This window comes from Schistocerca serialis, chromosome 5, assembly GCF_023864345.2.
Source record: "Schistocerca serialis cubense isolate TAMUIC-IGC-003099 chromosome 5, iqSchSeri2.2, whole genome shotgun sequence".
NCBI lineage: Eukaryota > Metazoa > Arthropoda > Insecta > Orthoptera > Acrididae > Schistocerca > Schistocerca serialis.
The window spans coordinates 90111066-90124263 of record NC_064642.1 but is presented as its reverse complement, the minus strand read 5'-3'; the positions used below and the strand labels follow the sequence as shown (position 1 = coordinate 90124263).

The 13198-nt window shown below is 37.1% G+C and overlaps 1 protein-coding gene across 5 annotated transcripts in view; it reads left to right on the top strand.

Annotated features, from left to right (window-relative positions):
- LOC126480847 (inositol polyphosphate-4-phosphatase type I A) overlaps positions 1-13198 on the top strand; it is a 250991-nt gene that overhangs the window by 149822 nt on the left and 87971 nt on the right. For 4 of the 5 annotated variants that reach the window (XM_050104201.1, XM_050104199.1, XM_050104202.1 and 1 more), the window contains one exon: positions 4315-4520. In XM_050104201.1, coding sequence (XP_049960158.1) covers positions 4315-4520 — 206 coding nt within the window. The remainder of the gene's footprint in view (positions 1-4314; positions 4521-13198) is intronic. The other variant, XM_050104200.1, reaches the window with a different exon arrangement.

The window sequence follows — 13198 nt, the reverse complement described above, 5'->3', positions numbered from 1 at the left end:
CAAAGAATTTTTTCTTTGTATGTTCTTCTTTTTCATTACTCCTTCCAAGAGCCTTTACTGCTTTAAATCTGCCGTTCCATTGAGATGTCTGAAATAAAAAATTTTATTACACTTTTTTTTTTTTAATTTAATTTACCTCTTCACTCATTTCACAATCTAGCATCACTTACATATTAATTAATCTGTGAAAAATTAGATGATTGAAATAAAAATAGAGATGCTGTTATTGTAGTACATGGCACCTGCATTGAATATGTAATTTCGTTCTTTCTGTTGTTATTGGTCCTGTGTCAATAAAATTTAATTAATTTCTGGATGTTCCTTGATAATGTAGTACACTTCTAGTCAACTAATGTGTGAATACATCATCAAGATAATTAATAATTATTTCAGCTGCACATCGTTTAAATCTTAAATTACTTTTTAAAACTATATTAAGCCTCATATAAAGTGAAACAGGAAAAAGCTAACATGCAGAAGACAGCAGTGATGTATCATTGGAAGATCACTACTCATGAATGTAAATGTAGATAGTAAACAATTGTGCTTAGGTAGACAAAATGGAAGAGTAGCAAGAAATGACTTAGTATTATTCAGCACGTGAAGAATGGTGTGTGTCTTTCTGCCTCTCTCTCAGTGAGCATTCAGTAAATTCATGTGATGACAATATAATAAACAATTTTGGGAAAGTGTCTCACATTTCTGGTTGATTTCTTTGTTTTGTGCACCTCAGCCTTAACACACCTGTGAGAACTATATGTGTTTAGACTATGAGCAATTGTATAAACAGTATTACCTGTTACGTGTTTGGACATTGTGTCCATTTATGGCCATGCCATGTTAAAGTTCCATGGCCTGTGGTGTTTGTTGTGTATCTAGTCCTTGTATTATTGTGTGTTTAAGACGTTTAAGGGCACACAATTGATAATCATATGTTAAGATAGTAGCTGGAGAAAATTCAAAGTGAAGGAGGTAAGAGCAGTAATTTCAGTACCAAGTTTTTAGAAGACTAACCAATTTTAAGTTCAGGGTGATTCTTCACTTGCATTATCCCACATTTAATTTCAGTACATTTGTTCTACTGTCAATATAATTTACAAAACATCTCTGACTGGAGAGAAACATTTGAGGCTTCACAATAATAATAATAGAGAAAAATATTGAAGGATTATTAAGTATATACACTCAGAGGTGTAAAACAAATTATCGTAATTTGGTCAGTTACCACGCTAAGCAAGGACATTGAAAAACATTTCCTGTTTTTTAACAATTTACATTCTGACATTTACTCTTTTAGGAGGAGTATACACAGCACTGAATGTTTGTGACAGGTTGAAACAGTGTGCAAGTTTTTGACTCTAACACAGATAACTGGCACTTGCAGGTAGTGCAATTGATAGCACACTGTCCAGAAAGGCAGGTGTCAGGGTTTGTGTCTTGGTGCAATATGCAGTTTTAATATGTCACAAATGTTCAGTTTGCTTCATATTTTTTTCTTACTGTGATAAGCTTCAATTTCCAAACTGTTTGTATCTTAGTACCTTTGATTTTTTTTCTTCTATGAGTTGATAACACTTCTAACTTAAGCCTTTTATAAATATTTATATAGAGTTTACCAACTATATATTCACTGAATTGACACAATAAGGAACAATCACAATTCTTTCTCAGGCGGTTGCAGTACCAGTTTGTAGAATGGTTGAGAGATACTGAAAGTGATACCCACCACATAGTGAGGATTGCTTTGAGAAGAATCGTATCGTCTTTATAAGTAACGGAGAAGGAAAAGTTGTCGTCACATACTGATGTACCAAATGAACAGCCATCTCATATATGATTTTAGTTGTACATCTACCCCAAAATGCATCATGGGGTGTAAGTAACTGGGGGATACCTATCATTTATTTGATGTGTCATGTTATGTGTCACCTGAATCTGATTTTCATAATGTACGGCTGCTTCTTTTAATGGATTGTCCTTGTTTTCTGTCTGTATACAACAAGAAACAGCATACTTAATTCTTCTTTGAATCACATTGTTATAGATCTGCAAATTGAATTACGCTGGATTTTTCCCCTTTGAAAATTTGAGTTGTGATAAGAAATCCACACTCATATTTTCATTTCATTAATAAATTATTAAGACTATAAACAGTACAAACATTGCACTTGTGACTGATCTTAGAAACTTAAGAACATGTATCTATCTGCTGTGGTTAATGAGCAATGAGCCCCAATATTGCATGTGTAACAATTTTTCTGTACGATTGTTGCATATTTTTTCAATGAGTAGTGGAGGTAGCATTAAGGAATTTTTGTAGATGTATGTGTGAAAACTTTATCTGTAGAAAACTACTAAGTTGTGTCATTCTGTGTGTACTTTTAGTCCCATATACTTAAAACATTAAAAAGTGAGAAATGATTATGTAATTTGATATAATAATCAGATACTGAATTAGACATATTAACTTAAAATTCACTCGTGTTACATCGTCATGTGTTTTGTAAGACTACTCACAGTTAATTGTTACCTCCAAGCAACAGAATACATCATTCGATGCTATGCTGGAAGGTGATACCCAGTGATTTAATATGATTAATATAGACATTGTAAATCACTGTTCAGCATCAATTAGTTGTTAGTGATGGGTTTTGATTAATAGGTGGAGCTATGTTTCATTTTGTGACCTGTTTTGTGTGATATAAGAAGAAAAGGCAAGACAAAATTAGGGAAGTATCACACATGCAGCAGATTGTGGTAGAGAGCATCCTGCCTCTTATCTTATCAGCTCCGTTTCAGGTTCTGCCTACCAGTGAAGGAGAAAGTAATGTAAACAAATATTACCAGCCTGAGGCAAAGTGTAGTTGGTGTTGAAAGTTACTGTGCTAGGAGACCTCACTAACTTTTTCTCTTCATACTTTTATGTTCAGGATATTCATAGCTTTTATGTACAGGATATTCATAGCTGGGGATGTGTGGTCACATTATCATAACAGTTCCAAAAGCTTTCACAAATGCAGAGTCAGTTATTCAGTGTGAAATCTGTTAAATTTTTAATAATATTGTACTAGTAACCACATTTATTTTTGTCATACTTCAGTTGATCTGTGGCGTAGTGTCCTTTGGAAACCCCTTTCACCACCACCACCACCACCACCACCACCACCACGCCATTCTAGCTGACATGTTTTGAGTCCACTTATGAATGTATGGTAACCACAATACCTTATTTGTATTGTGTACATATTAAAAAAGCGTTCCATCCATGAAACTGATAATTTTGTGATGAGGAAAAAAGAGCTCTGATATACTATAAATGAAAAATATTAAGGCACAGATATGACATTACAAAAGAAGTAATAACTCCACAATGCTGTACTTGTGTCAGAGGAAGTTTTCATTTTAATAATTATGCTACTTTATTTCCTTTTTGTTTCCTTTATCTAGCAGAGCATTTAATGTGGCAAACAGATGTTGAATAAGAAGTTCCTTTTTTAAAAACTGTTTCAATAAATTATGTACTATGAATGGTTTTATCTCATGTGCATGCACAACACTTACTTTTCTTATTTGGTGTGTAGATAAAAATATAAAATACTTATTTTCTCATGTACTGCATGCAGAAGCTATTATTATTGTGTTCATGCTACTTTTGTTGCCCTTCAGTCACCACTGATTGTTGATGTAACATATAATAAGTTTCCTTGCGAACACTACAGATGTATTGGAAACTTGGGCATGTGGAAAGGAATTTCATATTCAGCAAAGATTATTTGATTAATATATTAATTAGTAATAAACCTTCTGCATTGCAATCACAATAAATAATGTTTTAACAGCCTAAGCCAAATGATTTCATAAAAAAAATGTCCAGTTGCTACAATATATTTATTGCTCTTATGTTGTCTGGGATATTTGAAAGATAAACTCCATTTTCAAGCCAAAATTAAAGTTTGAGCATTACATCTGTTTCAGTTTTTCGTCTTTTATTTGATTGCATTGTGCATCTCAGTATACTCAAATATAAAATACAACTTTTGAATTTTACATCATATGATTGACAGAAGCTGTGAGATTTCATTGTTTCATTCATTTCAGTTATATCTGCAGTCATCTATAATCTACTTTCCAAATTCAGACAGTGTCACTCTAGAAACATCATTTGTTAATCAAGACAACCTCAATAATTTTTGTCAGCACTTTCTGACAAACCATGATAGTAATTACTCTTTAAGAAGCATTAGGTGATACTCCATTGCTGTTGAAGATGTCTTAATGGTACCAGGAAAATTTATTGTTGTTTCATTTATTTAGCAGGTGTACTCACATAGACGGTCACAGTCACTGCCTCCTCGCCTTGGCACCAGAATGAAGCTGCCCAATCAGGGTCACCTTCCTCAACTCTTTGCTTCACCATATGTTCAGACATACCGATTCCATTCTGGACTTGGTGGTGACATTTGTGTACATGAATTAATGGCTGAGAGTCGTTTGTGCTTCCAGTTCCCTCAGCAACTGCTGTAAGTTACAAATTATTTTAATACAAGAATTTTTGTTCTTGGGGTATTTTTATACTTTATAACGAAGGGAAAAAAGGCCAACTAAAGCTATCAGTACCAGATATTACCTGTGCCCTGTAACATAATGATGATGTTGTGTATGGCAACATACATATACAAACAGAAAAGGAACAGAACAACAAACTGGCAATATCTCTTTTTGCATCTATACTATTTTTTGGAATGGAGGTTGTGGTGACAGATTGTTCTGTAGCATAGCCCGATGTGTAGGTGGTTGGAAAATGAGCGACTGGTAGTGAGTTGGTGGCATCAAACGCTGCAGTTAACCTGGAAGAAAAAGAGGACGTTCTAAAATTGTGGAAAGTGGATGAGACAAATAAAATGATAAACATTTCTAATAGATAAATTCAAGTCCTCTGCACTTCTTTCTGCATATTTGGGTTAATCTCAGGAGCTGCTTTAGGGATTTTGATAGGGTTTTTACTAATAGATGGACTGACTTATGAGGAAGGTTTGTGTATATAATTTATAAATATTTCAAACCAGTTGACTGAACTGTGTTGAATTTGTCAAACACAACCGTGAAAATGGTGCCATTGCCATCTATCAGTGAATGACAGAACTCCTTGGATCTACATTTTTCCACAACACAATAAAGCCACAGCCAAACTGAGTGCACATGAGCCCTCTGCTTTGTTTGATGTACCAGCAACAGGAAGTGTTTTGTGCTATGTGGTCAGTGTGGACGCAGCTTAACATATTCAGATATTTGTGACAGGGGCACAGTCTTCTTGACACCTTTGAACTGGAGAACTGAAAAACATTCAGGAATGAATAACTAAATTTTTGGGTGCTTCCATACATGTCTGGGAGATGCACTTCAAAAAAAGATGAAAATTTCTGCCTCCCTTCCATCTGCCATCGTAATTCATACAATTCACTGTAAATTCATTGAACTATGGGCAGTGAGTTACTTATCTTCGAAGTATTGTAAGCAGTGATTTTAGAACAGTTGCATAGCACAAAATAATGTGAATCCAAAACCTATAGTTTTTAATTTTTTTATGCAGAAAATAAAACATTTTCCGAAAAACTACTTCAGCAAGGGATGCACCTGTGAGTCATTTACATATAAGTTTTTTCAGCAGTGAAGCAGACGACTCAAATTTAAGTTTTCTGCTTCCCTTGAATCAAACCCAGATGTGGATGTGATTCCTTGCATGGCAGGGCATATAAGTCTGCCACGAAGAATTGTAGCAATGAGTATGAACAATAAATCAATGTGTACTAAGGTGTACAAGAGAAACACAGGTTATACATCTAGATCAAGAGTGTTTCTTTCTGTTTCATTTCCCTCTAATTGTGGCCTTCAGTCATGATCCAGTCAGCCAGCCTTCAGTGCATGATATGCTACAAGTTAAAGACATACCTAATCACACACAAAGATGCATCCACGGTTTGTATAGAATATGTGCATTGGTTGTAAACGTATTAATTAACTCATGATGTGCTCTCATCGTTGCCACGAGGCATCATTCCAGACACGGGTAGCATTCATGCCTCCTAGGTAATTTCATGGCGTGCACTATTTAAATCATTTCAGTTATATGACACTGATATTTTAAATACCAAACATTGTTCTCGGCATTTTATGGGTATCTCAATGTAATGGTCCATAAACAAATTTGCTGCTGCGCCAAACAGGTCATCTGACCTTAGATACTTACTGTTTAGTGGTGACTAGACGGCATTCAGTGCTGTAATTGATATGGAAAAAAGAGGACATGCAAAAATTGTGGAAAGTAAAGAAGACAAAGCCAGGGCAAGTTATCAGCAGACTTGGTGTTAGTTGTGCATTGTCTGAATTATAAAAGAAGGGCTATACCTCTTTCTCTTTTTGTAAATAGTTCTTTTCATCTCTTTGAATCACATGTGATAGGATGTTATGATTCCTCCAGCAAGCAGTGAGGCTATGTACTGAAGCATACGTTATCAAAGTGAGTCAATGGCCTGGTGTGAGGTGCACGAGGCACAGTCCCGGTGTTTCAACTGTTTGATGGTCTGTTTGCATTGTGGGATCCAGGTAAATGAAGTTGGTTTTATAGAATTCATTCAGTACTACTAAAATTGTGACTGTGTCGAGGATGAAGCACAGATTTTAATTTGTCACTGTGGCTTTGTGGTGGGAATTAATGGTGTATTTTAGAGAACAACACAGGCCGTACCCCATCCTTTCTGAGAATATGTCACAAGTACTCATCATCTTGGTGGAAGAACTAGCACTTTCCTGGGTTTCACTGCAGACTCACCTACCTTATTATCAAGAATATCTGTCACCAGTTGTGCATATTGTTGATTTGGTTTCTTCCCATGATTATGACCTTATTGAGGTGTACACAAATTGGTGTAGGACGTGAAAGCTGTTCTTCTATAAATTGTGAATATTAGCTAGTATGTTAGTGATACCAAAAATCATTGTACAAATATTGGTACAAGCCAGAAAGAGTATAGATCATTCTGAACATGTATGATCCCATTGAGTGGTAGCTGAAATTATTCTTCCATGAGTTGAATATTTGAGGAAAATGACCAGCTGCTTGCCAGGAAAATAACTCCTCCAGGAATCTCAGCAGGTAAATAACATATTAATGATGGATTTTGCATTGGTCACTGTCTTTTAGTTTCTGTAAATTTGCAGGGACCCATCAGATGTGAGGGCAGTAATGTGGGGATGTCAGAAGTGTTAGATGAAATGTGGTGGAGAACTGCTGTTCAGGCCTTTCAGTTGAACTCCTAGCACATCATTTGTGACAGTATATAGTGCAAGCTGTGCCTGTGAAAACTGAAGGGTGCTGTCAGCATGAAGAGGGATGTGGCCTTCGAAATTCTTGCTGGATCAGTGATGTATGACTATGGACATGACACTACTTATAGGACCTCAGACAAATCAGTTCATGAAAATCCAAAAGCATTAAAGAAATTCAGTCCATATATATTCATGACTCATTTTGAGTTATCTTCATGAACTTCAGCAGACACATGACTGATGTACACCTATCAGGTGCCCAAAGTCAGCTCTAGTGACTACCAGTGTGTGGCATATGTTACGCTGCATTTTGAAAGCAGTGCATCTCACATGCTGGTCGGTTGAGGCTACAAGGAATGTTGTTGTTGCTCTGGTGTCCAGCCAAAAATGTAATTAATGTCCGGCAGTGGTGCGGCTGTGACGTAACTTTCTGTCTGTGGGTATAACTGGTGGATGCACCTTGTGTGTGCGTATTCCATTCAGCCAAACACATGACATTATTCATTCTGTTACAGAATGTTGGTATGTGCTCAACACAGTGTTAATAAAGGCATGGCAAAATGGGTATTCTATTCCTTGATGCATTCTGGGAAATATAGCGGAGCATGGTAATATTGGGGATGCAGATAAGTGTGTATAGTTTGGTAAATAGGTGCTGTGGTAAGTGCACTGTCCTTTGTATTACATTTTCACAAGCCATTATGAACAATCAGGAAACTTCAAAGATGTCCTTAACTGATGAAGTATTCAAGTTGAGGGCTTTAACACATGATTGCAAAAGCCATATATTCTGCATTACACAATTTCATATGAGGCTGTGTGCATATGAGTAGCTACACCCCAAATTGAATCAGATGAAATGGCAACAATAATTTATGCCTTGTAATTCACAGACTGATTGCATATCAGATTATCCAGGTTGTTTCTTGCAATTTAATAAATCCAAGCACTTCGATACTACATGTATCATGTGTTAAAGGTACATACCTCTGTATGGTCTACAAGGTCCTGTGAGGAATGTTCCATTCAGATAAGAAACTTTCATGACAGTCAAAATATTTATGGATTGCACCAGGTCAGGCAGTAATTACCTTAATGCTTGGTCCGTGAAATGAGTTACCCCAGTCTCTCACAAAGTCTTTCCTGTCTTCACAGACACTATCAAATGCTGGGAATGTAACGAAGGCTGATGAGATCAAATATAGTTATCAGTTCTGCAGTTGCTACACCAGTTGCTTCTGTTGCTGCTGTAATTTTTAAAGTTGATGCTGTATGAGTTTCAAAGCGTCCTCTTTCATAAGAAAACTGGAATTCTTCTACATCCATTAGGATAGAAATAATAATACTACGTCATTCCAAAATCCTTATCACCATTTTTTCCCCTCTCAAAAACTGACCATACATAAAAGTTCAAGACACATTACGTGTTACAAGTTATATAAATAACATAGTTATATAAATAACATAGTGAATAAAACAGGTTTCAGCTATACAGTTAAAAAAAATAGTATCAGCCTGGGGCTCAGTGGAATTTAGTCAGTGCTAAAAGATCCTGCAAAACAACACAACAGAGTAAGTTCATGAACAATCTTATTAGCATACAGTACATAGCATGCAGGACATAGAAGCAATTCAGAGGCGGGCTGCTAGATTTGTTACTGGTAGGTTTGATCATCACGCGAGTGTTACGCAAATGCTTCAGGAACTTGGGTGGGAGTCTCTAGAGGAAAGGAGGCGTTCTTTTTGTGAATCGCTACTGAGGAAATTTAGAGAACCAGCATTTGAGGCTGACTGCAGTACAATTTTACTGCCGCTAACTTACATTTCACGGAAAGAACACAAAAATAAGATAAGAGAGATTAGGGCTCGTACAGAGGCATATAGGCAGTCATTTTTCCCTCGTTCTGTTTGGGAGTGGAACAGGGAGAGAAGATGCTACTTGTGGTACGAGGTACCCTCTGCCACACACCGTATGGTGGATTGCGGAGTATGTATGTAGATGTAGATGTGGACTAGACTACCAGTTACAGTTAATTGGCTCTGGGCAAATGGCCACCAGCTTATATTTACATTGAGGAAGAAGAGACTGCTCACAGTTCGAAATATAGAGTACTTGTATTGATTGACATTCTAGGCCAGTGACTCTTCTAGTGATTGAAGGTCGTGATATTAGAGCTTTGAATTAATTAGGCCTGAACAAAACTGCATCAGCCTTACAAAAAGTTTTGTTTTACTTTGTGCTGGGTAATATACATATATTACATGTGTAATCATTTTGACATTTTTGTATTATGTGTGTAATCATTTTGACAGTTTTATGTTACTGTATTCCTATACACACTATAAAACCTATACTTAAATTTGGGATATTTGCAACACCCAGGAAGAGTGGCCTAAATAAATGAAAACTTTGGAGATGTGTAAACAGTGCACCAAGAATAAGCAGTTGTAGATTGTAGAGAGGTATCATACACTTAGGCTGGGCAGCACCTTCACTTGTGTGATTGTAAAGACCTTTGAAGAACTGTCAAATGAAGTTGAAAAGCCAGTACCATCATCTCACGTTAATGTCAGAGGTTGCAATATCAGCATGTGTCAAATTAGGCAGAAGGATTGTAGTTGTGCTGCTGAAAGAATGTCTGTGGCAGTTGGCAACGCTGCTATGCATCTGTGATAAGTGCGTGAAATCAATGGATAGAAACTGTCCTGGCTGCCTGACTACGAATATCACACCAGAAAGTTGTAGAACCATTACAGTGCCATAGTGTTGAAGTGTGAATAAAACTAATAACCTCAGGGGATCAAAACATACTCTTTTCATAATGAAAAAGAAAAGTTTACTATCGTGTTGCTGTGTGAGCATCCATGGAGCCACCAGCAGCAGACAGATGGTGCTCTTTTCCTGAAGATGACTTCTACATGAAGTCGAAACTGGTCATTAATAAAATATTATTACACTGTTGACTGTTGTTTTAACCCAGTAAAAAGAAAAGGTTTGGAAATATATGTTGAGATAAAGTAAAGGTCATGATGTTTCAGTATTTCAATACGTATTTTAATACTTAGATGCGTTTCTTACCCAGATCTTATGGAAGAGGGTAGATGCCACAGTATTCAGTTTGTGTCATCATTAGCCACATCTCCTACATCACTATCACTGTCTTGGCAACTGCTGCTATCATCCCCTAATCTTGTCATCAACTCTTCCACTCTGTGTTCCAGTGCACTTCCTCATTGCCGTGCCTTTTGTAAAAGACATGCCTTGTGTGTGTGTGACTATTTTTCTATTTTATGAGAGTAATACTGCCTGAGCCCCACACTCTAAAAACGCAATGTCTTTTAATTATTCATGTGTGCAACATATGATTTCACCTGAGCCCACACTAGTTCTATTGCAATGCAATTGCAAAGGTACTCTGTGACAGACTCTTCTGCAATTTTGTCAATTTTGTAAATGATATGTGATTTCTGGTCTGCAGTGTGATTTTTTTTTAAAAAGGTATGTGTTATTCAACATCAGTTTGACAGATGAAATGGTCAGCTAGATACAGGAAACAAAAAAAGTAAAATAAGTATTTAAATGAAAAATATTCTAATAAATTATATACTGTGAATGGTTTTATGGTATATACATACACAAACATTCACTTTTCTTATTTGGTGTGTGAAAGTCATGAGTGGGTAGAGGACTTATGCAATATGCTCATAGCATGGCATGACCTCTATCTTGTCTTAGCAGCTCTGTGAGCTTCATCTACAATCTTGACTCAATGGTGAAGCCCACAGGTGTGAACCTGTCTGTGTCATTGGTTAAATATTGTCTGCTGTGTGCTGATCTGTTGCCATTAATGCCATTGTATTGATGTTCATTGTCCAGAAAACATAAAAAAAAGCCTCTAGACACAATGGTCAGGTAAACACCATCTTTGGCAAGCTGAGTTGCAAAAATAATGGTTTTGATGAGTCTTGCTACAAGCTGTTCTACAGTGATGGCTGCATACATGTTTGATCCTTCTGTAATGATAAATTTCTGGAAGACTTTGTTGTTGAACATCATAGCCATCAACAGTAAAGTTTAAGAGCTCAGTGCATCATTTTATGCAATTAACTGAAAATAATCAATTTTTGACAATACAGTGTAATTGAATAGATAAAAATCTACTCACCAAGTGGTGGCAGGAGAATATACACATAAAAAAGGTTTAGTTTATGGAAGCTTTCAGAGCCAGGGGCTCCTCCTTCCGGCAGATCGGTTGAGGGGGAAGGAAGAGGGGGTGAAGGGAAACAGACTGGAGAGGTTTAGGAAAAAGTGGTAGAGTTTGGAAAAGTCATCCAGAACCCCAGGTCAGGGGATACTTACCGAACAGGATGAGAAGGAAAGACTGATTGTTGGGTGCTGCACCAGGCAAGATTTGTAAACTTGAGATCTTAAACATGGAAGGCAGGGTAATATGCAAGATATAGATTACTGGTAAAGCATCATGCATGAGGTAATAAAAGTGAAAAGCTAAGAGGGATGGTGAAAAATAGAAAGATCAGAGAATGAAAGATATAGAAAATTAAAACAGAGTGACGAAAGGAGTAGTTACTATGAAGAAATGCTGTTATGGAAGACATTATCATAAATTAAGGCCAGATGGGTGGTGAGAACCAAGGACATGTCGTAGTGCTAGTTCCCACCTGCAGAGGTCTGAGAAACTGGTGTCTGGGAGATGAATCCAGATGGCACATGCGGTGAAACAGGCACTGAGGTCACGACTAGTGTTGTAGAGCATTCCCTGTAACAGGGTGTTCTGTGTTGCCAGTATACTCCCTCTGTTTATGCCAACCTTCTTAAAATCCCCTAGGCTTCACTGCTGCCTCCCAGTGCAATAATAGCTCATGGTTACAAGAACTAGTCACAGCAGTATAGTATTCTCAAACTCTCATCTAAGCCTTTCTTCCCTCCTAAATTATCCGTATTATCCAAGGGTCTCACTTGCTTCATCAGTAACATTTTAGAGCTCTTCTTCAGACAACTCCATGTGCCGTATTTTACCAGGACATTGACAGGCCACATATTCCTAGGAATGTGCAAGTGTTCACCTGAAATTGACAGGTACCACTAGCATGGCTTGCATGTTTGAGTGACATGTCACCCACCAAACAAGCATGGAACATGGTTGGCTGCTCCTTGATCTCTTCATTCCTGTCTCCATTTGCTCTGGTGCAGCAATGATTTTTCTAATAAATAAATAAATAATGAATCTTGTCACAGTGATGTGATTTGTATGCCTCAGACATATAGGTAGCTGCACCGTAAGTACAAACACATCGAAGATCTATCTGTGGAGAGGCTAGACTAATATCTGGTTCCTGAAAATGGGCAGCTGCCTTTTCAGTAGTTGAAGAGACAACAATTTGGATGATTGACTGATCTGGCATTGTAACATTACCCAACACAGCCTTGCTATGCTGGTACTGCAGCAAAGCTGAAAGTGAGGTGAAGCTACAGCCATTTATATATTCATGTGCTGGTCTTCATTTGCCTGGTGTAGCAATTGTACTCACTGCTGGTGACATGCAGGCATTGGTTTCATTCCTGCCTCCTGCAGTCATTTATTTTTTAATGTTTTGCATTTCTGATATGTTCTAAGACTTATGTTTTTACAAACCGTTGTAATTTTCTGTAAATTTTATGTACGAATAGAAGCATTCTCTGCTGATACAGCCAGTCCAGATCCAAGTGTATTCAGTGAATCTGCTTTCATTGTGTAGTGTTAGTTTTGTTGATGACCCAGTCTTGTAACTGACTCCAGATTCTACATTCTGCGTGACATAGTCTACTGGAGGGCACTGGGTGCTTTGGATATTGGTAACACCATGGCTCCAA